The sequence below is a fragment of the Lissotriton vulgaris genome, chromosome 9 (genome assembly GCF_964263255.1).
Source record: "Lissotriton vulgaris chromosome 9, aLisVul1.2, whole genome shotgun sequence".
In the NCBI taxonomy this organism is placed as follows: Eukaryota; Metazoa; Chordata; class Amphibia; order Caudata; family Salamandridae; genus Lissotriton; species Lissotriton vulgaris.
Window position 1 is genome coordinate 1216214532 of NC_141697.1, and position 24777 is coordinate 1216239308.

General features: G+C 47.2%; 1 protein-coding gene across 1 annotated transcript in view; it reads right to left on the bottom strand.

The window, feature by feature from the left end:
• The window catches only part of PRKAR2A (protein kinase cAMP-dependent type II regulatory subunit alpha), a 711046-nt gene that overhangs the window by 318700 nt on the left and 367569 nt on the right, over nucleotides 1–24777 (bottom strand). The window contains exon 5 of the mRNA XM_086939313.1: nucleotides 10504–10610. Coding sequence (XP_086795439.1) covers nucleotides 10504–10610 — 107 coding nt within the window. The remainder of the gene's footprint in view (nucleotides 1–10503; nucleotides 10611–24777) is intronic.

Genomic DNA, 24777 nt, shown 5'->3' on the forward strand with positions numbered 1-24777 from the left:
CTGCCCCTGAATCTCAACCTATACTCCTCTTCCTGGGAAACCGGTACCATACTCTGGGAACTGGGACTTTCTACACTGAGGTTTAAATAGCTGCCACCACTGGACTCAACCCTCCCTGGGGAGCCCAGAAAATTAAAACTGTGCGCAGGGGATAGTCTACCCTCCAGAGCTACTCTGCCTCTGGTGGAGGCCCTCTCAGCCTCCTCTATCCTTTCCTGCGCTAAGACCCTCTGAGTCTCTAACTGTTGTTTTCTAACGCCCAGCTGTGCCATAGCCTGGGCATGCTCCAACCTGAGCTTTTCTAAAGCCAGCTGGTGCTCCCTTTCTCTCCTGCTATCCTCCAACTCCTCTGGGGACAGGGAAAGGGATGAGGCGATGCCTCCTACGCTGGACCCAGCAAGGGACTCCCTATCTATGGGGTCCTCACTATCTGCTGGCGTCCCTGTACTCATTTCCTTCCTCCTCTTCAGGGCTCCCCTCAGACCCACCACCCTCATGGTGTGAGACCCGGGCCCTCTCCTCACTGTGCTCACGCTCCCAGTCATCCTTTTGCCATTGGATTAGGTTACCACTAAGTTGGGACTGGGTGTCTGACTCATTCACTGCAATGTATCTCTCTTCGCAAAACTCTCTCAGATCATGCATAAACAGACCCCAGACATTAAAAGCAGACTCCATCTTGGCAGTATGCTCACAGACACGTGCACACCGGGGACTTAACTGTCAGAGCTGAAGCAAGTGTACCAAATTTACAAAGATTCAGTGAGCTCCCTAGAGAACTCACCCTTCACTTGTCTAGTGCCACACACCACTCATTCACACACAACCCCCCCCCCCCTCGGACTGGTAAGGCAGTTTCTACCACCCCTGATTCCTCAACCTGACCACATGTGACACAGGTACCAAACTCTGGGCGCGGGGCAGGGGAACAAATGTACTGGACACAATTAAACAATGATACTCTTTTGGAGAAGAAAATATTGGAACTTCAAAAACAATCCCCTAAAAATGTGGTCATCTAAAATGCAGAGTTTTGTAGTGTGGCCTGTCGCCACTGTGGTACAACGCAAACACAAATCCTCATCCTCACCGCTGCGTCCAATGTTAGAAATGGGATCGCTGGCTGGCCAGGGCTTGCGCCAAAGTCAGTCAGAGACCACCACTCCTAAGTCAGGGCAAGGGAGACACGCCAAGATAACCCCTGCTCACCCTCTAGGTAACGTGGCGCGAGCAGCAAGGCTAAACTTGGAGGCGATATGAGTTAAGTATTTGTGCACGCACTCCAGCAACAACACCCAAGGCCCACCACAAAGGAAACTCCACACAAGGTTATATATAAAAATAGCCTTTGTATTACAAAAACACACTAGATAAAACACACACTTTACGATGTGCCAGGGGCACGGGCAGAATTTACAGGGGATATTTACAAGACAGGGCCACCTGGACCACTGTCAGGAATCAGCACTTTTAGAAGTAACCCGTAGAATGTAAAATTACTTTAGCATAAAAAAAAAAATAGAGCACACAACCAGTAATTACTGGTAACCAGGACCTCACTAGCACCACCTGTACTAGGGAGAAAACAACCACCTAAGTATCACAATACCTGTAGGGGTGTAAGAACATAACACATGATGCAATGCATAACATTCATTCAGAGGTGTAAGGAAGGAAAACACATGATGCATCAACAATACATTCAGAGGTGTAAAAACAAGGCACATGACGCATAAAAACACATTCAGAGGTGCAGAAAATGAACAATTGCGCCAAACTCACGTAAGTCACCACCTGTGACTGTCCCTAGGCCAACTGGCCTTGTTGGGGCTAGGACGCCCTGTGTCCAATGTCAGGGGGGCCTAAACAGAGCAGTTGCCCTCAAAGTGCTGGGCAACTGGGTAGCACAATGATGGGGGCCAACACGCTGGGGGAGCCTCACAGGCTCTGCAGAATGACTGTCCCCTTGGAGCCTCGCTGGGCTCTGAATACACAATTGGCCCCTGAGCCTCTCAGGGCTCTTAAACAACAATGGGGTCGCCTGAGCCTCTCTGGGCTCTTAACTCATGATGTGCCCCTCAAGAGCCTCTCGTGGCTCTAACAAATGGTGTGCCCCCAAGAGCCTCTCAGGCTCACACACGAAATGCCACCTTCGTCGGAGTCCCCCCTCCTGGGGACTCGAAGCAACTATGGCCCTCCCAGAGCTCTTGAAGCAAGAATTGCCCCCACGACGTTGGAGCCTATCTGGGCTCGAAATACCAATGCCCTGGGAGCCTCTCAGGGCTCAGAACATCACGCAATGCCCCAGTACGTTGGAGTCCCACTCGGGGGACTCGAAACAACTATGCCCCCAAGAGCTGAGGAGCTCTCCGCAGAGGCGCCGCACTCACCGGCTTCTCTTAATTGGGGGGTGGCTCCTTCTCCAGCTGCAAGCTCCTCGGGTACCGTGGGCGGGGCTCCTCCTCTCCGGGGCCTCGCCGGTCAGCCGCGGGAGGGGCTCCCTGCCTCTGCTCCTTTGCCCCGGGGCTCTCCCTTCACGAGGGAGCCCCGGCAGGCAGTTTCCGCCTGCCTCTGATTTTGCCTTTCCATATTAGAAAGTCTATGTTTTTGCAAAGGGTTGTTTTGCGGTCACGTGTTGTAGCATGCAGCCCTGTATTTACATCTTGCATGTATATTACCCTTTTGGCATTTGCAGAACTTGTCATTAAAGTTATTTCCGCCTCGTTTGATGAACTGCGTAATTACTAATAAAATTATGTCTGCTGTAATGGTATTACAATTAGCGAGCAGATGAAAACGGATGGCATGCAAGCAAATGCGGACTTGGGGGGGAAAAACACAAATTAAAAAAAAACGAAACAAACAGACTGTGAATCGCAGATAAGGATGCATGAATGCAGCTGTGAAGAGGAGAGCCTGGCACCCCCAAATCGACATCTCAGCACTTTAGAACAAGGCAGCGCTGGGAGGGGGGCTGGGCACGAAGGAAGGAGAAATGCGAATCACGGCCTGGCGGCTGTGAAGTATGAAGCAGTGGGCGGGGAAGCAGATCTCTTTGAAGCTCTCGGAGGCAGGAGCAAATGGCAAGCTCGTGCACGAGGTCATGCACTTGTGGAAATCCGCTTTTTCTGAGAGCTTAGTTTAGCTCTTAGTTTCACCCCAATAGGGCTCGCCTATTATATCCCTGCGGGATATTAATAGGCGAGCCCTAAAAAGTTCGAACTTTACACGGAAAGTGTTTTTTTTTCTTTCATTTGGTGCAAGTCCATTCAGCGGTTAAAAACTAGTCTTAAGAGGTGCTGGGAGTGTGCTTTAAAGGGTTGAAGAAAAAAAAAAAATCAGTGTATCTGGATGGATGGTCCCATGGTACAAATATCCCTGGCCAAATTAGCTTTTTTTCCCTATGCCCATCTTGGTTCCGCAGGAAAGAGATCTGATTGGCTGGCTGTAACACCAACCAAAATGTTCCTGCAGCCATTTAGGACACAGGAAGTTGGTCCCTATGTTCTGAAAATAACTAAAACATAAGTGGGCAGGGCAGGGCAGGGAAGATATACCTTGATCCCCTGGCACTTCTGAGGGGGGACCAGTAGAAAACGCACAATCAATGGCAATGTGCAGCAGATGGTTGGCCGCATACAGAGTGTTGGGTGAAGAGCCTGGCTACATGTTGTGCACTGGGGGTAGGCTTCCTGCATGGGTTGGGTCCTGCCACATACAGGCTGAAGAAGGGATTAGATAAGGTTCTGCAGACATTACCCGATGCGTGCGACCAAAGGCCATGCGTTGCAGGGCACTTGTCGGATGACGAAGATAGTGCATAGCAGGGTATAGGCTGCACAAAGGGGGTTGTGCGAAGGGCCCGACTGCATACTAACTATATGCTGCCACAGCCCTTCGACACTGCCCTGCTCCCTCCTTTCTCCAATCTTGTTTGTCTGAGCTCTGTAACACCCCCCCCCCCCGACCCCCAACTTCCCTGGTCTGTCCTTTTGGAAGGATGAGGATGTCATTTTATTGGGTGGATGGGGAGGGGGGGCCTTGAGGGTCAAGAGCAGAAGAGTGGAATTCATCCGGTGAAAAGGAGCTAAATGGGAACGTGCCCAGTACCAAATAACTTCATAGAACAAGATTTTAAATAAAATAACGAACAAGTTACTTACCTTCGGTAACGCGTTATCTGGTAGAGACTATCTAGCTGCTGATTCCTTACCTTCGACTATCGCCCAGGATTTAGAGTGGATCTGGAGGTTTTATAACAGTACCCCTGGTGCACAGCCAGGTTGCGTCATTTGGCTCAGAGTCAGCGCCGAAAATGACATGCGCAGTACTGATATAGGCGCAACCTGGGTTCTTTGCTGTGAGTTACTTTCATGACTTTCCACGCGAGGAGCGCCGAGCCATAATGCACACTGACAACTCGTGTGAGATTTTAAATCCCTTAGAAGGGTGACCCTTACCCTGCATTTAGCTTGCAGGGAGGATGGGTGGGCCGGTAAGGAATCTGCAGCTAGACAGTCTCTATCAGACAAGGCATCACCGAAGATAAGATGTTCATTTGGTAGAGACTTTTAGCCACAGATACCTTTTCTTAAACTAGATACCCAAAAATGACTCCCCAGAGGTGGATTTGCAAGGCCTATTTAAACCAGAAAGTCCAGCAGGACCGAATGGGCGAAGTGCCTGTCACAAAGGAACTGGCTGTCCAGGTAGTAGTGCTTGGCAAATGTGTGCAGATGACCACACTGCTGCCTGACAAACGTCCAGGACAACAACTCCATGGGCTAAACCAGTGGTCGCAGCCTTGGATCTAGAGGAATAAACACTCAAAGCCTCAGGGGATATCTTCTTAGCCAGTGGACACCAGATCATGACTGAGTACTAGCCATCTTGAGATGGTCCATCTCTGCAAAGCCTCCCCTTTCTAGGCACCTACGTTTTCCACAAAGAGTGACTTGTCCACCCGGAACACTTTTGTGCGCTCAAGATAGAAGGATGAGGTTGAGAAGGTGGAGACTCTCCTCTTCCTTGGAGGGATGAGGAGAAGCAAAGAAGGTAGGCAGGGTGAAATTCTGGCCTACATGGAAAGGAGTCATAAAGAAAGATGCACGTGCACAGAGCATCAGCTTGTATGGGTAAAAGGTGGAGTAGGAAGGGTGTACCAAAAGTGCATAAAATTGCTTACCCTACAGGCCAATGTTATGACCAATAGAAAGGCAATCTTGATGGTTATTAACTAAAAAGGGCAATTGTACAGAGGTTTAAAGTGTGCAAAATTAGAAAAGTCAAAAGATTTAAATCTCACTATGGCATGAGGACCTAGCCGCAACTTGAGCAAAGAATGTTGGTACGGCACCCTAAAAAAAAAGTGAAATGGCTGATAAGGAGTAGTTTCTGTCCTGTAACTCCAGTTCTGTAGTAGGGGTATCTCTGTTATAGTCATAATCTAGTGAATAGTCCCGCCCATGTGCGTGGACCGTGGCAATCAAAAATAATCTCTTAAGTTGTCAAAATAATGCAGAAAACTGCAAAGACACTTAAGAGAGAATTTAAAGACAAATAATGCAGCCTATATCCACAGGCTACACTGTCCAGTACTTCAACTAGAAATTCCACCAAGAAACACCACACACAGCACAGCCTGCCAGTTTCTACCATAGAGAAACTTGACTCCCCCAGTCAAAGACTCTGGAATGATAGAGAGGAAGGTAGGGACAGACAAGCCCCATAGGCTGCCATTATGTGGCTTAAATAGGATACTGTGCCTTTAAGATAACTTTCCAGAACTTCTCCCAGTATCCCAGAATGCATAGCAGGTCCCTCTACTTTCAGTTCTTTTTTCCGGCTCCTGCTTACAGGACCCTGGCATTGAGCTCTCCCTTTTTCAAGGGTTTATTGGATTTTTTTTGACACTTTTGAATTCTAAAAGTGTTGCAGTTTACTTCTTGGTGTTCTCTTCTCCGTTTTTGTGCTGTTTTAGGCGTTTTAGGGCTCTAAAATGCCTGGCCTTTATGATAAGTGCCCAGCATGTGGGAGGAAGAAGGCCAAGAGTGATCCCCCTGATGTCTGCATCGTGTGCCTCCCTGAGGATCATGTCCATGAGGATTGTACCATCTGCCAGCAGTTTTCTGCTCGGTCTCTGAGGGACAGGATGAAGATCAGGCTTTCTGGCCTTGAGGAGAGGCGTCTGCAGACTGCAGGTGGGTCTGGGCAGGCTGGGAAGGCTCCCTCTGCCGAGGCCTCTGGGGGGCTCCCCGGAGGCAGGAAGTCCGGCAAACGGTCCCGGTCTCCGTCGACGTCGATTGCATCGACGACGACGTCGAGAGGGATGACGGCGGTGTGCTCCCCTTCTCCCCGGGGCTCCGGGTCGAGACGGCGTGACGGCTCGACGTCGAAGATCATGGAGAAGTCGCCGTCGAAGTCTTCCTACCGACGCCGGAGGCGTAGTGACAAGCATCGACTATACACAGAGATCCCCTACTACAGAAATAACCTTTAACCATGCCCAGAAAGGAGCCCTGGTGAGCAAAAGATAGAACAAACCTCAAAGAGGTGTAATAAGAGGATAGATTATCCTAGAAGCACAACATGCCACAAATGAATCCAAGCCGCAGGCATATACAGATTAGGTGGAGGGACGCCTGCCTGTCAAAATAACATTACAGACTTCGGGAGGAAGGTCGAAAGCTATCAACTGTCGCTGCTCAATCTCCACACAAAGGTAAAGGATGCACAGGTTTAGGTGCAGGACCCTTCCCTGTTGCAGGGACTTAATATCCCCTTAACGAGGCAGCCTGATCGTTCCAGATCCTCTTGAGAACTCTGGGCAGAATTGGTAAAGGTGGAAATGCGAACAGGAGGTCAGAGCCCGGCTCGAGACAAAAAAGGGTTCAGAGGTAGTTGCCTTGGAAACTCCAGCATGCAAAACTGCTGACATTGCACGTTCTCTGTGGTGGCAAACAGATCTAACCATATTTCTCCACACTCTTGAAAGAACTTGCACCTCCTCCGGGTGGAGATGCCATTTTTGTTTTTCTAGGCATCTTGAGCTGAGGTTTTTCGCCCTGGTGTTCAGAGAGCCCGCCAGGTGTTGAATACCTTTGAAATGCCCTGGCAATTCAACATGTCTAAAGATGCAGAGGCTCTTGACAGAGGGTCCAAGACCCCACGCTGTTTGTTGCAGTATCACATAGCAGTGGTGCTGTCCATGAACACCTGCATAGGCCTTCCTTTGATCAAAGGAAAAAAGGCTTTCAATGCGAAGCGGATCGCCTGAAGTTCCAACACTTTGATGTGGAGCCCGGAATCCGCCGGAGACCAGAGTCCTCTGATCTCAGCCTCTCCTAGGTGGCCGCCCCACCCCAGGAGGGACGCATCTGTCACTACTGTCTGGTCTGGTTGGGGAAGGGAGAGGGGTCTGCACTGACTTAATCGTGGTTTGTAAGCCACCACTGCAGGTCTTTTTTTCGTTCCCTCAAGATCTGGACCATGTCGGAGAAATTTTCCTGATGCTGTGCCTACTGGAACTTCAGGTTCCACTGCAGAGCCTGCATTTGTGCATGTAACCCCAGCAGGATGAAGGAGGCTCTGAGTCCCAGCTGCATCAGAGTCTGTCTCACAGTAATTCAGGCTACAGGCTTAAAAACCTGCAGACGCCTAGAGAAGAACTGGGGAAACGCCAAGACATCCAAAAACCACCTCACCTGCAAGGATGCCACAAAGGACTACCACAACCAAATTAGAACCACCAAGAGGACCTTCATCCACACCAAAATCCTCACCAACTCCAAGGAACTCTTCACTGTCATCCAGGAGTTCACCAACCCTCACAGCGAAGAAACAGACATCACCCCCTCCGAAGACCTCTGCGACAAGCTTGGGACATACTTCCACCTCAAGATCAAAAATCCCCACAACAACTTTATCGACCTTCCACCTGACGCCACAGTCAGCCAGCCCCCCAGACGCACTGTCCAGCCCACCATTTCCACTTGGACGCCGATCACAGTCAAAGACCCCACCTCAACCATGAAAGGCATCCACTCAGGGGCCCCCACCGAACCCTGCCCCCGACACATCTACCACAGAGCCGTCATCGCACTTGAACTACAACGCACCATCAACACCACCTTCGAAACAGGCACCTTCCCAGATGACTGGAAACGCGCAGAAGTCGGCCCCCTGCTCAAGAAGCTGACAGCTGACCCCCACCGACCTAAAGTACTACCGGCCCATCTCCCTCCTCTCCTTCGCAACCAAAGTTGCAGAGAAAACAGTCAACAAGGAACTGACACGATTCATCGAAGACCATGCCATCCTCGACTCATCCCAATCCGGATTCCGAAGCAACCACAGCACCGAGACCGCCCTACCCGCTGCCACAGATGACATCTGCACCCTCCTGGATCAAGGCCACTCCGCAGCCCTTATCCTACTCGACCTATCCGCAGCCTTCAACACCGTCTCCCACCATACACTCATTGCTAGACTACACGACGCCAGCATACAAGGAACAGCCCTAGACTGGATCCGATCATTCCTCACCGGAGGAAGCCAAATAATTTGACTGCCGCCCTTGCTCTCCGATTCCACGAAAATCACCTGCGAGTCCCACAGGGATCATCGCTGAGCCCGACCCTCTTCAACATCTACATGGCCTCCCTCGCCGCCATCGTCCAACAGCACCAACTGAACATCTTCTCCTACGCTGGCGACACCGAGCTCATTCTCTCCTTCATCAACGACCCCGCCACTGTCAGACTCAACTTCCAGAAATGAATGCAGGAGGTCGCTGTCTGGATGACCAACAGCTGCCTCAAGCTCAACGCCGGCATGAACAAGTCCCTACTCCGAAAACTCCAGACGATACAGAATACTGCTGCCCAACTCGTCCTTGGCATCCCCCGGCACGAACACATCAGCTAACACCTTCGAACGCTCCACTGGCTCCCTGTGGAGAAGAGCCACCTTCAAAATCCTCACCCACACCTACAAATGCCTGCACAACACCGGACCAAAATACCTCAACGACAGAATCAACTTCCACGTTCCCAAAAGGAACCCGCAATATTCAAATCTCGCACTGGCCGAAACCCCACGCATCCACAGCGCCAGAGCAGGTGGAAGATCCTTCTCTCACATTGCGACCAAAACTACCGGCAGACATCAGACTCGCCCCCTCCCTGAACACCTTCAGGAAGGCCCTCAAGACCTGGCTCTTCGGCTAACAGAGCAGCAAATCTCCCCCTCCCCCCCTCCACCCCCCAGGGCCTTGAGTCCCTAACAGGTGAGTAGCGCGCTTACTGAACCAGTTTGATTGATTGACATTTTCTCATCCTCCCCAACTTAGCTGCATTACTGAACAATGGCTTGTAGTACCCTTCGTACCACTGAGAGAGAATGGGTTTAACAGCATCGTAATGGACTGGTTTATCTCATACTTGGCTAATCGATCAACAACAAATCAAATGAGCCAATCTTTCAACACCTTCAGAACAAAATCATGAAGTAAATCAGGGCTAAATGCTATACCTGACCCTTATTCATATAAACCATGAACCACTGACTAAGCCTCTCAAACAATCCAACGCTTCACATCACCTCTTCGCAGATGAGACAAAGTTTTATCTAAAGATCTCACTCACTCCAGGAGCATATACTTCTGGCCTAACATTAGTAGTTATTCAATCATGAATGACTGTTATAACACCTAGTCCCAGAACACATGACAAATGGATTCCTGTTTATATCCCCTCCTCAAAGTTCCATCCTGGCCATACGAGACCGGGAAGAGCACCATTCTTGACTCCAAGCCTTGTATCATGAACTTTTTTAAATTTCTGGCCTTCGCAATAGATTGCCATTACATGGAAGGGCATGTTGTGATTGCTATACTGTCCCATTTGTGATGCTATTAGGTTTTAACTGTGGGGTATTGGTAATCCTCTTCTTAGACTACATCCAGTGAGTGCCTTTTAATGTACTGTACTCTCTTTACTGACAAAGATTTTTTAATTGCTAGTTAATGGTTTTCCGCTTGTGTAAAATTAAAGGCACTGAAGAGGTTACACGTAATAACAGGAAAGGGCATGTACCATGTACTTAGCAAACATACGTAAGCACCAAGAGCATGCAAAGCTCTGTAATGAACACAGCTACAGAAGTCACTGGTCAACACACTACGTGCCAGGAATACCCACGTGCTGTATGTAACTGCACAATTGTTTTCTACAACTGTAAAACTACCGAACGAACATTTTGTATGTGACAAAAATGTAAAGGAAAAAAATGTGCAATTGAAACCTTTTATTAACTGTTTAACACATACATGTCTGACCGATCTCTTTAATAACAATAACAATATAAACAATGCATGTTAACGAGGTAGAATGTGTATCAGCAACCTGGATTGCATATTAAATCTATAGCCATGTATAAAGCTGGCCCACTGCTTCCAAAAATAAAAATAAAGAACATGGCTAACCGTCAAGCACAGCTGCTTACCGTTCTACGACATAAAAGTTGTCACCATCATCTCCCTGATCAATGACATGTTCACGCGGCACCACTTTTTTCTCGAACATTGCATCCAAAACCTGAGAGAGTTGCTCCTGAAATGATAAAAATCGTATTTATGCTAACACACTTACATGTATGTTATGTACCAGCAATGGCTAGCAGGGATAACCATGTAGCACAATAATTTGTACAAATCGCAGACAGGACCAGTAGTTTAAAAATACACACATACCATTCACCAATTTACCATTGAACATATAAAAACTCAATTATTATGAAGTAAACGAGCCGCTACTAACCCACTGCCACCCCTCCCAAAAAAGATCAAATGACAATACACTCTAATATTACTAAGTAAATCAACTTGTTTACCAACAGCAAAAGGCACGATTCCCCTTGATTCCAGTTCATGTTTTTTTGCCTACAACAATATTTGACAGGTTATATTTATATTGGCCACCTGTGCATATCCAGCCTTTGAGTGGCTACGTCTGGAAAGTTTCCTTTCTGTGGGTGAAAGTTTATTTATTTATTTATTTATTTTATTTTAGCAATTTTTAAAGCGCAAACAAATACCCATGAGGGTGTCTCGGCGCTAATTCACAGAACTCACTAGAAGGTGTCAGGGGAGTCTAGACAGAGGATTAGGAGGAAGAGAATAGCCATGTCTTGAGGCTTTTACGGAATTTTAGGAGCGTGGGAGCAGTTTTGATGTGGAGAGGTAGAGTGTTCCACAGTTTGGCCGTGGCAATGGTGAAGCGTCTATCTCCCCAGTTGGCCCTTTTAGTTCGATGGACTTTCAACAGAAAGGCTGAGGAAGACCGTAGAGTCCTATGTTGTTCAGCTGGACGGAGAGCTTCTTTTAGAAACTGTGGTCCAGTATTGTTCAGGGTCTTATAAGCTATACACATAGCTTTAAATTTAATTCGGCTCCTGATGGGGAGCCAATGGAGTTTTCTAATGTACGGGGAGACGGATGAGAATTTAGGGATGGCCAGTAGGGTTCTGGCTGCAGCATTTTGTATTGTTTGTAGTTTATTGAAAACTCCTTCCTGCGCATTCAGAAAAAGTGAGTTACAATAATCTGTTCTCGAGAACACCAATGTGCTGATGAGAGTCTTTCCAGCTGATTGTGGAAGATAAGGAAGCAGTTTTTTTATTTTTTTGAGAGTGTAGAAAGCCGATGAAACAATGGCATTGGCATAGTGGTGAAAAGTCAGCTTGTTGTCAAAGATGACTCCCAAGTTGCGAACCTTTTCTACCGGCTGGGGTGGTGGTCCCAACTGAGATGGCCACCACTGAGGAGACCATTCTGGGCGTAAACTCCCGAATGTCATCACCTCCGTTTTGTCGGAGTTAAGCTTGAGACAATTTGATGACATCCAGGAGCTTATCGCCTTCATTCCCTCCTGGAAGTTGGCTGCAACAGATGTTCCGTTATTATACACCGATAACACTAGTTGGGTGTCGTCGGCGTATGTAGTGAGGGCAATTCCATAAGATTTTATCACCCTCGCCAAGTCCGACGCATAGATATTAAATAGCGTCGGGCTTAGCGAGGAGCCCTGGGGAACACCGCATGGAAGGGAGAAGGTGTGAGAGGTGAAATTGCCCATCTTGATGGTCTGAGGACGGTTAGCTAGGAATGAGGCTAGGAATGAGTTTGTAGGGTTGTGGTTCTTGACCTTGGTTAGCATCTAGAACGAGCGTTGCATGAGCTCCACAACACCCTCCAAGCCTTTCCATCTCTAGATTTATTTCTTGCACATCACTGCATGGGTGTGATTTAAAGTCTAATGCTGCGGAAATTCTGAGAGTCTGTGGCAATGACAAATTAATCTGTACGTATTCAAGACTCTAAATTAAAAGTTACCTATAATCCTGGTTCTTCACCTGTGGTAAATTTATGAACACTGAGCTCCATTGACAAAAGAAATGTTTCATACTGGTGATATGTTATTGTTATGTTGTTGTTCTGTTAAATTGCCACATATACCTTTATGAAGTGTTATGATTTTCTTTTATGGAACACAGTGCTGATTCTGGAATCATGGGGCTTTGTGGCCATGTACCCGATACTCCTGAGCTAGCTGAGTCACTCCTGATGTTATTGGTCTGTTCCACAACTAAATGTTTATTCTTTTACTTGTTGTGCCGTGGTTCCTTGGATGTTTCCTCAGCTATCAACTCTACTTAATTATGGTACCAGGCGCAGGTTTCTGAGAAACTAGGCGCTGAAGGAGTTAGAATTTGACCTATCAACTGCTTCATAGGAGAAGAGTAGTGTTTCGGAAGACGTGAGCAATGGTAGTTATTTTGGCATTTTTTTTTACCATGGCGCTTTCAAAATGGAGGGAAATTGATCTAAAATATGTATTACTTACCAATGTGTTTTTCAAACAGCAGCCAGACCCCAGCGGCCATTTGGCAGAGTGTGGAGTCTCCAACGCGCTTGTTCCCTTTTTGCTGTGGCCATTGTTTAGCAGAGTGCATGGAGACTGAGCTTACTAAGGAATCCAAAGCACAGAAATTGGCCCAGGAGTTACTACACTGAAAGGATTGTTCCAGTAGTCTCCTTGGTGTGGCTTGTGCCTGATTTCAGATGTCAGCAGCCATTTTGTATTGGGCAAATTCCTATGCTAGTCAGCGCTGAGGATTTCAACAATAGCCGTGTGTAGAATTTTTGTCATGTTATTGCTGCAGTTGGTTTATATTCTTTATAAAAGTGTGAACAAATCACTTATCATTTACCTTTGCCTTTACGTTTAATTAAAAAACAAAAAAAAGGAAGTCACTCATCGTTTGCCTTTACCTTTCGACTCATGGCAACCAGTCAGGGCATCATACAACCATCAACCTTTCGGACAAGGGCAGAGAAACGAGAGATTAAATGGAAAGACTAGTCATGCATATTTCTTGTAATTGATGCTAATGGTTTTCAAACCCCTAAGGAAGTTGGCTCTTTTATACAATCACCTTGGTGTTACTGGTCAGAGAGTTTTGACAGTTTGCCTCTAACTGGTTCACCTACTGAGGCCAAAGACAGGATTTGTAAACAATTCTCGAGAGTCAAGAACAACATCATTTCTTTAAGCGTAAGCAGCACAGTGATGCATCAGTTAAGGAGTTTATCGCTGCTTTAAAAGTTCTAGCCGCAACTTGCAAGTTATTTACATATGTGACCAGTGTTTTTTCAATTAATTCTCAAAAAAATTCTGGATTGTTTATTAACTTGCAGGAATCCTACATTAAGAGATATTATAGACATTGCAAAGAGTATTCAGAGGTCCATAACTTCTTAGTAAGAGGCTTAGCTCATGTTAGGGGGATTACAGAAGATGGTCAGTCTCAGTTATTGATCACAAAAAGTTCAAAAATAGTAGCTACAGATGCAGCACGAAGACTCACATAGGTAATAGTAATAGTTATTTTTGTCATGCAACAGGTAAGATGCACGAAAATTCAGCATTTACAATCAGTTTGCAGATTGTCAAATTCTGCAGATAAAGTAATAGATCAGAAATGTTAATGTGCAAGAGAACGCGAGTAATATCGTTTTTACAGTAGAAACCACAAATGATTCTACATTACACAAAAAGATTAAAGGTCCATTGTGTCGGGCCACTATTGATGGAAAGTCAGTAACAGTTATGGCAGATTCAGGAGCACCTGTCACGATAATGGATAAAATGATTTTCCATGAACTGTGGTCGGATTCTTCAAATTTAGTTAAGCTGGACATTAAAATCTAAGGCATTAGGAGAACATGATTTTGATCTCTTAGGTTTTTTAAGACATCTTTGGAGAGTCTTAGCAGCCAGATTTGGCAGGAAATGTATGTGGCAGACAAAGGGCATGAGAAAGATTTAGCAAGGCTGTGTATTTTTTTTGTTGCTCCCAGGACACGAAGACCCTATTGATCTTGGGGATATGCCCGTCTTAGCTCTTGGTACGAATTAAGATATTATACAATTAATAATTTCCAAATTTCCTAGGGTGTTTAAGTATGAAATAAGATTGGTAAGGGCTTTGAGCACCAGATCAAGGTGAAGAGAAGTACCACACCTATGATTTTAAAGTCCAACCTATACCAATGAGGATAAGAAAGATTTTAAAATTCTCAAGGATAAACTAAGTTCTGAAGGGGTTATAGTTATCACTGATTCCTCAGAAAGGGTATCACCAACTTTTCTAACAACAACAATTTACAATGCAATGGTCTCGGCATTATTAAAGGTAGAGCTATTGGCATTGCTCATGACATTTTTTTTCTTTTTTTTTTAAAACAAATAAATGGTATTGTCATTTACAATGGCAATAGGTGAGCATTAGAGAGTAGTAGAGAGTATTCGCAGACACAGAACCACATACACACACACACACACGCAGACAGAGCCGTGCACACACCCACACAGAGCTACACACACACATACACAGAGACAGAGCTACACACACACATACACAGAGACAGAGCTACACACACACATACACAGAGACAGAGCTACACACACACATACACAGAGACAGAGCTACACACACAGACAGAGCCTCACGCACGCACACAGACAGAGCCTCACGCATGCACACAGACAGAGCCTCACGCACGCACACAGACAGCCTCACGCACGCACACAGACAGCCTCACGCACGCACACAGAGCCACGCACGCACACAGACAGAGCCACGCACACAGACAGAGCCACGCACACAGACAGAGCCACGCACACAGACAGTGCCACGCACACACACTAGGACAGAGCCACGCACACACACACACACACACAGACAGACAGAGCCACACACACACACACAGAGCCATGCACACACACACACACACAGACAGAGCCACGCACACACAGACAGAGCCACGCACACACAGACAGAGCCACGCACACACAGACAGAGCCACGCACACACAGACAGAGCCACGCACACACAGACAGAGCCACGCACACACACACACAGACAGAGCCACGCACACACACACAGACAGAGCCACGCACACACACACAGACAGAGCCACGCACACACACAGACAGAGCCACGCACACACACACAGACAGAGCCACGCACACACACACAGAGCCACACACACACACACAGAACCACACACACACACACACAGCCACGCACACACACACACACAGCCACGCACACACACACAGACAGAGCCACGCACACACACACAGACAGAGCCACGCACACACACACAGACAGAGCCACGCACACACACACACACAGAGCCACGCACACACACACACAGAGCCACGCACACACACAGAGCCACGCACACACAGACAGAGCCACGCACACACAGACAGAGCCACGCACACACAGACAGAGCCACGCGCACACACACAGACAGAGCCACGCACACACAGACAGAGCCACGCACACACAGACAGAGCCACGCGCACACACAGACAGAGCCACGCGCACACACAGACAGAGCCACGCGCACACACAGACAGAGCCACGCGCACACACAGACAGAGCCACGCGCACACACAGACAGAGCCACGCGCACACACACACAGACAGAGCCACGCGCACACACACACAGACAGAGCCACGCGCACACACACACACAGAGCCACGCGCACACACAGACAGAGCCACGCGCACACACAGACAGAGCCACGCGCACACACAGACAGAGCCACGCGCACACACAGACAGAGCCACGCGCACACACAGACAGAGCCGCGCGCACACAGACAGAGCCACGCGCGCACACAGAGCCACGCGCGCACACAGACAGAGCCACGCGCACACACAGACAGAGCCACGCGCACACACAGACAGAGCCACGCGCACACACAGACAGAGCCACGCGCACACACAGACAGAGCCACGCGCACACACAGACAGAGCCACGCGCACACACAGACAGAGCCACGCGCACACACAGACAGAGCCACGCGCACACACACACACAGACAGAGCCACGCGCACACACACACACAGACAGAGCCACGCGCACGCACACAGACAGAGCCACGCGCACACACACAGACAGAGCCACGCGCACACACACAGACAGAGCCACGCGCACACACACAGACAGAGCCACGCGCGCACACACAGACAGAGCCACGCGCACACACACAGACAGAGCCACGCGCACACACAGACAGAGCCACGCGCACACAGACAGAGCCACGCGCACACACACATACAGAGCCACCCACAAAGTCATTCACATAGAGCCCTTTGTCTTACATGCCCTCGTGATGTACTACAATTACCAGATTCATACATCAGATCACGTCTCAAACTGTCTACCACTTTATTACGTATGTACGGTACTTACAGGTGAAGGAAATAACAGGTTATACATAAAAATACAAAGACAATGTGCCGACCTACAACATCCTGAGCAAGTGCCAGATGTGACAATAGTAAGGTGCTCTTGTATCAAAGACTTCAGCTTATTTCACCTGTTTCACGAGTCACAGGAACACCTTGCACATGGTACATATTGTGTGTGTTTGTACCAAGCACGTTTGTGAATGGGTCACTATTGCAAACCATGAAAGTAAGTCAATTATTCAAGGAATAATTTTGCAGCGTTGGTTCTTGTTGAAACATAACATTTTGGAAGAGAATACAGAATGTGGCACTGAAAATGCAGTTTTGAAACTGAATGTAGAGCAGTGTTGCTCAGCAGAGCATGCAGTATCTACTGGGGGCCAGGCCAGAAAAGAGTGAATCAATGATACACGCAAGAGCGAGTCTGCTGTGGAATATAAATTGGTTTCTGCAAAGATCGAAGGCAGAAAAGGCTGATGTAGTGGCTGAAATCTCATATTTTACATTGCTCCAGTCAAAGATAAATGCCCTGGGGCCATTGCTGCCTGTCCCTGGTAACTACAATGATTCCAACTATTAATGCCCCATCAACAGAGCAGAAGAATGGGCGGGGGACTTAAGGAAGCTGCCTCACACCAGGCACAGGGCAGGCGGCATTGAGGGACAGATATTGACGGCAGACTGGAGTGCAGTGTGCAGATATTGAGGGCAGGCAAATATAGCTTCTTCGTGGTTTGAGAATCCAGAATTTAAAACATTTTGGGTGCTATACGGTTTTACTGTGCAAATACTGTTAAGATGATAAATGAGTTATGTGAAATGGGAAGATTACATTTTTTAAATAGTCGTTTTTATGTAGCTTTCAAACAATTTGTTTTGGTTATGAAGTGCAAAAGAACAACAGCAATATGGTCTTTTTTCATTATCATACGTGGTTATATTTTGGCAACACCTGCTTATGCAGCTTTTACCACTGCAAGGTGTAGTTCACAAGTGTTTCTTTTGCACAACGCAATGATGCTTAATTTGTCCACATTAGAAGGAGGAAGGACAGTGCCAGCACAAAAAAAATTGATATCACACTTTTCCTAAAACAAATCCAAATAAGGAGTGTATGTTTGTACACTGGTCCACTTGAGGGAAAGTGAAATACTGAGATGTGCATGGACTGCTGTCAGCTCTGCTGCTGTTTTGGGGTTACAATAAGTCCAGTGTCACAGGGATGTGCCTTATCCAGCCTCAAGCATTCCTACACCATGTCACTGGGTCCAGCATTGTGTGATCTTGGTTAGCAAAAACCCCTGAGCTATCAGACACTTAAGGATGGTTTATAAAAATAACATCCAGGGCTGGAAACTTAGTTAGACCTTGTGAGATGGGGTCGTACACTAGCATTACTTTAAGGGGCGCCTACCTCGGGGTGACAGGGTAGCGCGAGGAGCCTGTTAATGCACGCATCCTACCAGCCTCGTGGGCTCACGGGCTCCTGCAGTGACAGAGAGGGCTGAAACCCACTGGAGCCTGCAAGTGACCCTGGGGGGCTCTTTGGTGCCTGTGGTGCGAGAGCATGAACACATGTAGCCCATTCAATACACATTCCACTAAGAGCTCTGCTAGAGGGCTTGGGGTACCCCTGGGAAGAGAGCTCTACAGCCCCTACTTATTAAAGGTTGTTCAACATTAACCCCGGACACAGACAAAGGCGATGAACAATGCTCACTTTATGTTAAAGTAAAGGTTACAGTCACTCTAAATCACTTCTATGTTTAAAATGCTCAGAGGCAAATCTGGCTGTGGTGTGCGCTACGTAAAAGGCCAATTCTACTACAGCCTTTATTAAAGGGGTGGTGCGGTGCCACTGAATGGCTGTGGTAAAGCAGTATGAAGCCGCGATTAGTGTTAAACAGGGCACTATTTGGACTCCACAAATTTAAAATAATGGCTTGCGGGGGCGCACAGCTGAGGTAAATTAAGCACACCTCTGCTGACCGGAAAAGGAACATTGTAATTGCAGTGAAACTTTAAGGCTGTTTGGGGCCCTTCTGTTCGTGGCCTCTCTGTTGAGCAGGTAGAACTGGGTGGGGCTGAAAGGAGGGTACTCTGACTGCATACACAAGGGCTGAGGGAGGTTTTCTAGACTCCTCTACACCAGAGGCTGTACCTGGACTTTTTTTCATCCCTTTGAGTTTCCAAGCTTCACATATTTACTACACGTTTGCTTTTTCTCCAGTTATATTTCCTTCTGCACATTACCTGCATCTTTTCCGACAAAATGTACTCTGGTTTCACATGATCTTAATTACTTCCTTCCCCTGGGCGGAGGCTTGTCTTGTCTTCCACCCTGTATAGCGCTCTGACACTGTTATTCCTCGGCGCTTTACAAAACTTAAGCAATGTAATGTCGCCACATCGATTATCGATAACAACCTAGACACAAGAGAAACCCTGGCACCAAAGACAAACCAGGTGTAGGCAAAGGCTATCACAAATTGCATGCAGAGAGGAAAAAGCATAATCAAGAGGTTAGCGGTCAGGGCGGCAAGAGCACAGACGACGGAAGTTAGGCAAAGTCGCCTGTGACGGGGCGGGCCGCGTCCGGACAAGGAGACAGGCGGAGTGAAAGCGTCTCGCGGCCCGGGGCTCCTGTGAGCGGTGGAGAGCCCCGGGGCTGCCAGAAGGAAATTTGGAAATTTGGAGGGGTATTTATAGAGCGCGGCGTTCGCTCCGGAAGGAGCATCATGGCGCTGTCAGTCCTTGAACCAGGTCGCAGAGGGATAGAAGAGGGGGACTAGATGGCCGCTTTTGTCCAGTCATCAGGAAGATTGAAAATCCAGGTTTTAAGGAGTTTCCTGAAAGGCTTCTCAAGAGTCTGAAGTCTGAGATGTCTAGGCATGCTGTTCCAGGCTTTAATGGCTAAGGTGGTGAGGGTTTTACCGCCTTTAGACTTCAGATTGAACTTGGTGGGAGTCATGAAGTTTTCATGAGAAGATCGGAGGGTGCGACTCGGATTATAATGAGGGAAGCGTCTGGACAAATAGGAGGGACCGGATTTGTTAAAGCCACGAAAGGCTATGATGAGAATTTTGAAGAGTATTCTCTTATGTAAGGGGAGCCAATGCAGGGTTTTAAGGGCTGCAGAGATTGATGATTTGCGTGGAAGTTTTAAGACAAGGCGGGCAGCGGTGTGCAGAACACTTTGAAGTTTCGAGAGAGTGGACTTCTTAGTCCCTGCAAGAAGACCATTACAGTAGTCTACTCGGGAGAGTATAAGCGCTACCGCCACAGTCTTTCTGGAGTCTAAGGGGAGAAATTCAAAGAACTTTCTCAGGGACTTGATTATGCCGAAGCATCTTCCTGCTACGGTCGAGACGTGGAGGTCGAAAGAGAGGTCGGAATCGAAGAGGACCCCGAGGTTTCTGGCTGACGAGACCGTCTGAGGGGGGGCTGCGGAGTTGTCAGGCCACCATAAGGCAGGGCAGAATGAGGCATTCTTTCCAATGGGGAGGATCTCAGTTTTATTTGAGTTGCAGCGTAGGTGGTTGGCATCCATCCATTGAAAGGCAGCTGTTAGGCAGTGCTTAAAATTGAGCTCTGCCTTGTTGGAATTGTTATCTAGTGGGATGATAAGCTGAGTATCGTCGGCATAGGAGGTAACGGTTATGCCGAACGATTCTATGAGGGTGAGAAGGGGAATGAGATAAATGTTGAAGAGAAGAGGGCTTAGAATGGATCCTTGAGGGACTCCGGAGGATACCTTTTTCTCATTGGATTGGAAGGAGCCAAGGGTGACGGTTTGGTACCTATCGCTGAGAAAAGATCTGGTCCATGACAAGGCTGAGTTGGTGATGCCGATGTCCATAAGTCTATTGATCAGGATGGAATGGGAGATAGTATTGAATGCTGCCGTGAGGTCAAGAAGGATCAGGATGGCCTTCTTCCTTTGGTCTTGAAGGATTTTAATAGTCTCGGTCAGTTCGATGAGGGCGGTCTCGGTTGAATGTTTGGCCCGAAAACCGGACTGTTGGGGATGAAGTAGGTTATGGGCGTCCAGAAAGGATTTAAGCTCTTTATGAACTAGCTGTTCAGTAATTTTACCCAGAGCGGGTAGCAGAGTGATGGGACGGAGATTAGTCAGATCCGTTGGGGGTTTGTTCGCTTTTTTCATGAGCGGCTTGACCACGCCTTTTTTCCAGGAGAGTGGAACAGCACCGGAGTTGAGGGAAAGGTTGATTATTTCGTTGATGATGGGGTTGACTTCATCGAGGATAAGGTGGAGGATCTTAGGGGGACAGGGATCGGAGGGGGAGCCTGATTTGCAGGAGAGGATCGCCTCCCTGGTCTGAGACAGAGTCACCGGGGTGAAGTTTTTGAGACTGTTAGCAGTCAGGCACGATGTGTCCGAGTCCGGGATTACATGTGCCGGAGGGGAGGGGGGAAAGTTTTTTTGAATGGAAGAGATTTTGTCATCGAAATAGTCGGAGATCTTGTCACAAAGCTCCTGAGATGGAGGGATTTCAGGTTGGAGGGCTTTGGGGTTGGTGAAGGTTTTAACAATTGAGAAAAGTGTTTTTTGCTTTTGGCTGGCGTCTTTAATGGCATTTACGTAATACGTTCTTTTAGCTGCTTTGATGGAGGAGAGATAATTTTTCCTCTGTAGAGTGTAATGACTACGGTCGTCATTATCATAGGTTCTTCGCCATTTGCGTCTCGCGGCCCGGGGCTCCTGTGAGCGGTGGAGAGCCCCGGGGCCACCAGAAGGAGGTCTCGCGGCCCGGGGCTCCTGTGAGCGGTGAAGAGCCCCGGGGCCACCAGAAGGAGGTTGTGCCAGGGTTGCACATGCCCGGTGCCTGCCGCGTGCGGAAAGCAGAGTCCCCCAAAATTGGCCCGGTAAGTTGAAAAGGGCTGGGGGGGGGGGGGGGGTGTCTCGGGGCACGTGTGTGTGTGTGTGTGTGTATGCATGTGTGCGACGGCGGGGGGCTGGGTGCACTGGTGTGTGTGTGCGCGTGTGTGTGTGTATGTGTGCGGGGGGTGTCTGTATGTATGTGCGTGCATGCATGGGCGCTCGTATTGGTGTCTGTGTGTATGCGCGTGTGGTGGTTCGAGCTTCCCAGGAGACAGCGATTGGCCACAGCGCACGTTCGCGTGCGCGTGGCAGTTTGAAATCGCCTCTAAGGCGATGCGCGCAGCCAGGATTGTCTCCTGGAAAGCAGACACAGCAACAATAGGTTCTCTGCGAGAACGCGCTTCCGCGCGCTTAGCCGAGACCTAAAAAAGCGCTCTGGTAAACCGAGGCTGTGCGTAGATTGAGGTCTCAGAATCAGAAAATTCTGGTAGGCTGTCACCTATAACCACATATTCAAGAGTTGACTGCCGACACAGGTAAGCCAGATATTTTTCCAGCATGGATTTGAATTCGGAATATCACCAAATCGCATTGAATGGAGATTCTCATGCACTGACTACCTTTGATACTCATCATGGTGACTTTAAATACATACAGCTACCACTTGGTTTGGCATCAGCAGCTAGTGTATTCCAGAAAATGATAGATGTGTTTTGTGATTTAGAGCATGTTCAAGCTTTTCAATATGATATTCTTATATTTACAAAGAGTAGAGAAGAACACTTTGAGGTGCTTGAACAGATTTTACATATTTCTGATGAGGGGTATGATGGTTAAGCCAGAAAAATGCATGTTCTTCAACAGGTTGATTATCTTGCCACACACTTTCTGAAGAAGGGATCTAACTAAAGTTTTGCAATATTTAATCAATTAAAGAAAGATCGCTCCTTCCGATAAAATAGTTCATTTTTTTAGGCCTTTGTGAATATTATGCCAGATTTATGCCAGCTTATGTCTAAGCTGTACAACCTATAAGGCATTTACGCATAAAAGAAGCTAGATTTGAATGGGCTAGTCAGGTAGATGATGCGTTTGACGAGTTAATGAATCTTGTTAATAATGCTCCATTGCTGAAGCCATATGTAGTTAATAGGAGGCCATTTATCACAGTTGATGCGAGTCTCAAAAGGAATGGTACAATCTTTGGTCAGTGGATAGATGGTAAAGTAACTGCTGTTGCTTTTGCTTACAGAATGCTCAAGGAAGCAGGAATAAATTATAGCACTTTTGACCGTGAGACACTGGTCTGTTTTCGCTCTTCCTTTTAGAGCACTGCATTTGAGGTTTACACAGATCATAAACCTTTGGTATGTTTCTAGTGTGGTAATGGTCTAGGCAAAGTGAAAGCACGTTTGAGAAAATAACTTTCAAAATTACACAAGTATGACTTGCAAGTCAAGTATATTATTCAAGGAGAAAGGGAACTACTGTGCTTATTACTTGTCCTGTTTGCCTTTCTCTGAGTCACAGGATAATGACTAACAATTAATGTGTGGTGGCAATGGTAGATGCACTGTCAGGATGTGAAGGATCAGTCACAGAGCAGAAATTGGAGATTGCAATGTCTCATGACACAGTGTTTTCAAGTTTATCATAGAAAAGTGTACTTCTTCCAAGAGTCTTTAACATGATTTGAAGATCACGTCACTGGGTGGGTAGAACTTTCACGTAGCCAGAATGAACTCTGACAGTTAGCTTCAAAGTCTCAGTTCTGAATATGACATCCCATAGGGGATTGATGAGTAGAAACATTGGTTTACATTTACAAACTGGGAGGAGGGTTCTTTATGACTATGATGAGAATACTTAAATTGTAGAACTAGGATTACAAGTAAGTAGCATTTCCTTCTGCATCAATGGCTTCGCACGGATAGCCATGAACGTAGAATAGAGTAGAAAGCATATCCTCAATTCCATGGTTGTCAACGTAAGAAAAATATGTCTCTAATTAAGCTGTGGGGTCTAGAACGGACAAGCTTTAGGCGGCTAATTAAAGCAATTATGAAGTGTAGCCTAAGTCATCTGCTCCAGAATCTTCATCAAGACAGTAATGCCTAGTGAACATATAACTATATTTTCTATGTTTGAAGTGTGCTTTAGGGTTACCAGGTAGAGGTTTATTTTGCTACTGGTAAAAACACACAATGCAGGATACAATTAATCAAGCACTAATTTGCTTAGAGGATGTTAGTCATCTCTATATAGGAGCATCATTTACAAAAAGAAGACTTTTGATGGTTTTAGTTTTATAATCCCAAGTGCTTCATTTGTGGTAGTCTGGTCGTGCTGCTTAGGCTTATCAGATGGGTGTCTTAAGCATTAGTTGCAATCACAGAGTCAATGAGACACAAAGCCAAGATGAAAATTAAGACTAATTTAGAAAAATAGAGATTTTTATATAATTTTAGACATCAAGATCATCAGAATCGGGTAAGAATTTTCAGAGATCTAGATTTTACAGTAAAACAGTAAAATGCTCAAATAATGTTTTTTGAGGTATGAGCCACGAACACAGTAATTTTATCCTATGAGAGTAACATACACTGCATACATATACTACGAATCGTTGAGGATGCTGTAGGAGAGTAGGGTCTGCAATCCTATGATCACCCAGATTTTTTGCTTTTGTTTCACTGGTTTACGACCTTCTCTGGCTGTGGGCCTGCCAATCAGACCCACAGCCTGGCTGTTCTCTCTCTAAATTACAACATGTACCCTAGGTGCATTTACCAATTGGTACTGGGCCACCTTATCAGACCCTGTAACTCAGGGCATAGGTGTACCCAGGGCTGCCAGGGGCTGCAGCATGTATTATGCCACCCCTGGCTGGCCTCCTAAATTTGACACAACTGGCTGCATGACAGCTGGGGCAAAGTCGTGTAATCACCCTTTGCTGTAGGTGTAGTATACCTATACCTAACCCTAAAATGGACACACAGATTCCTATCAGTCACTCCTATGGCAGGCCTTGACAATCCTGAAGGCAGAGTGCTTGGAATCGTGTGAGATGGTGCTCTGGCATGAGCTGAGCCTGTCTGCAGCTT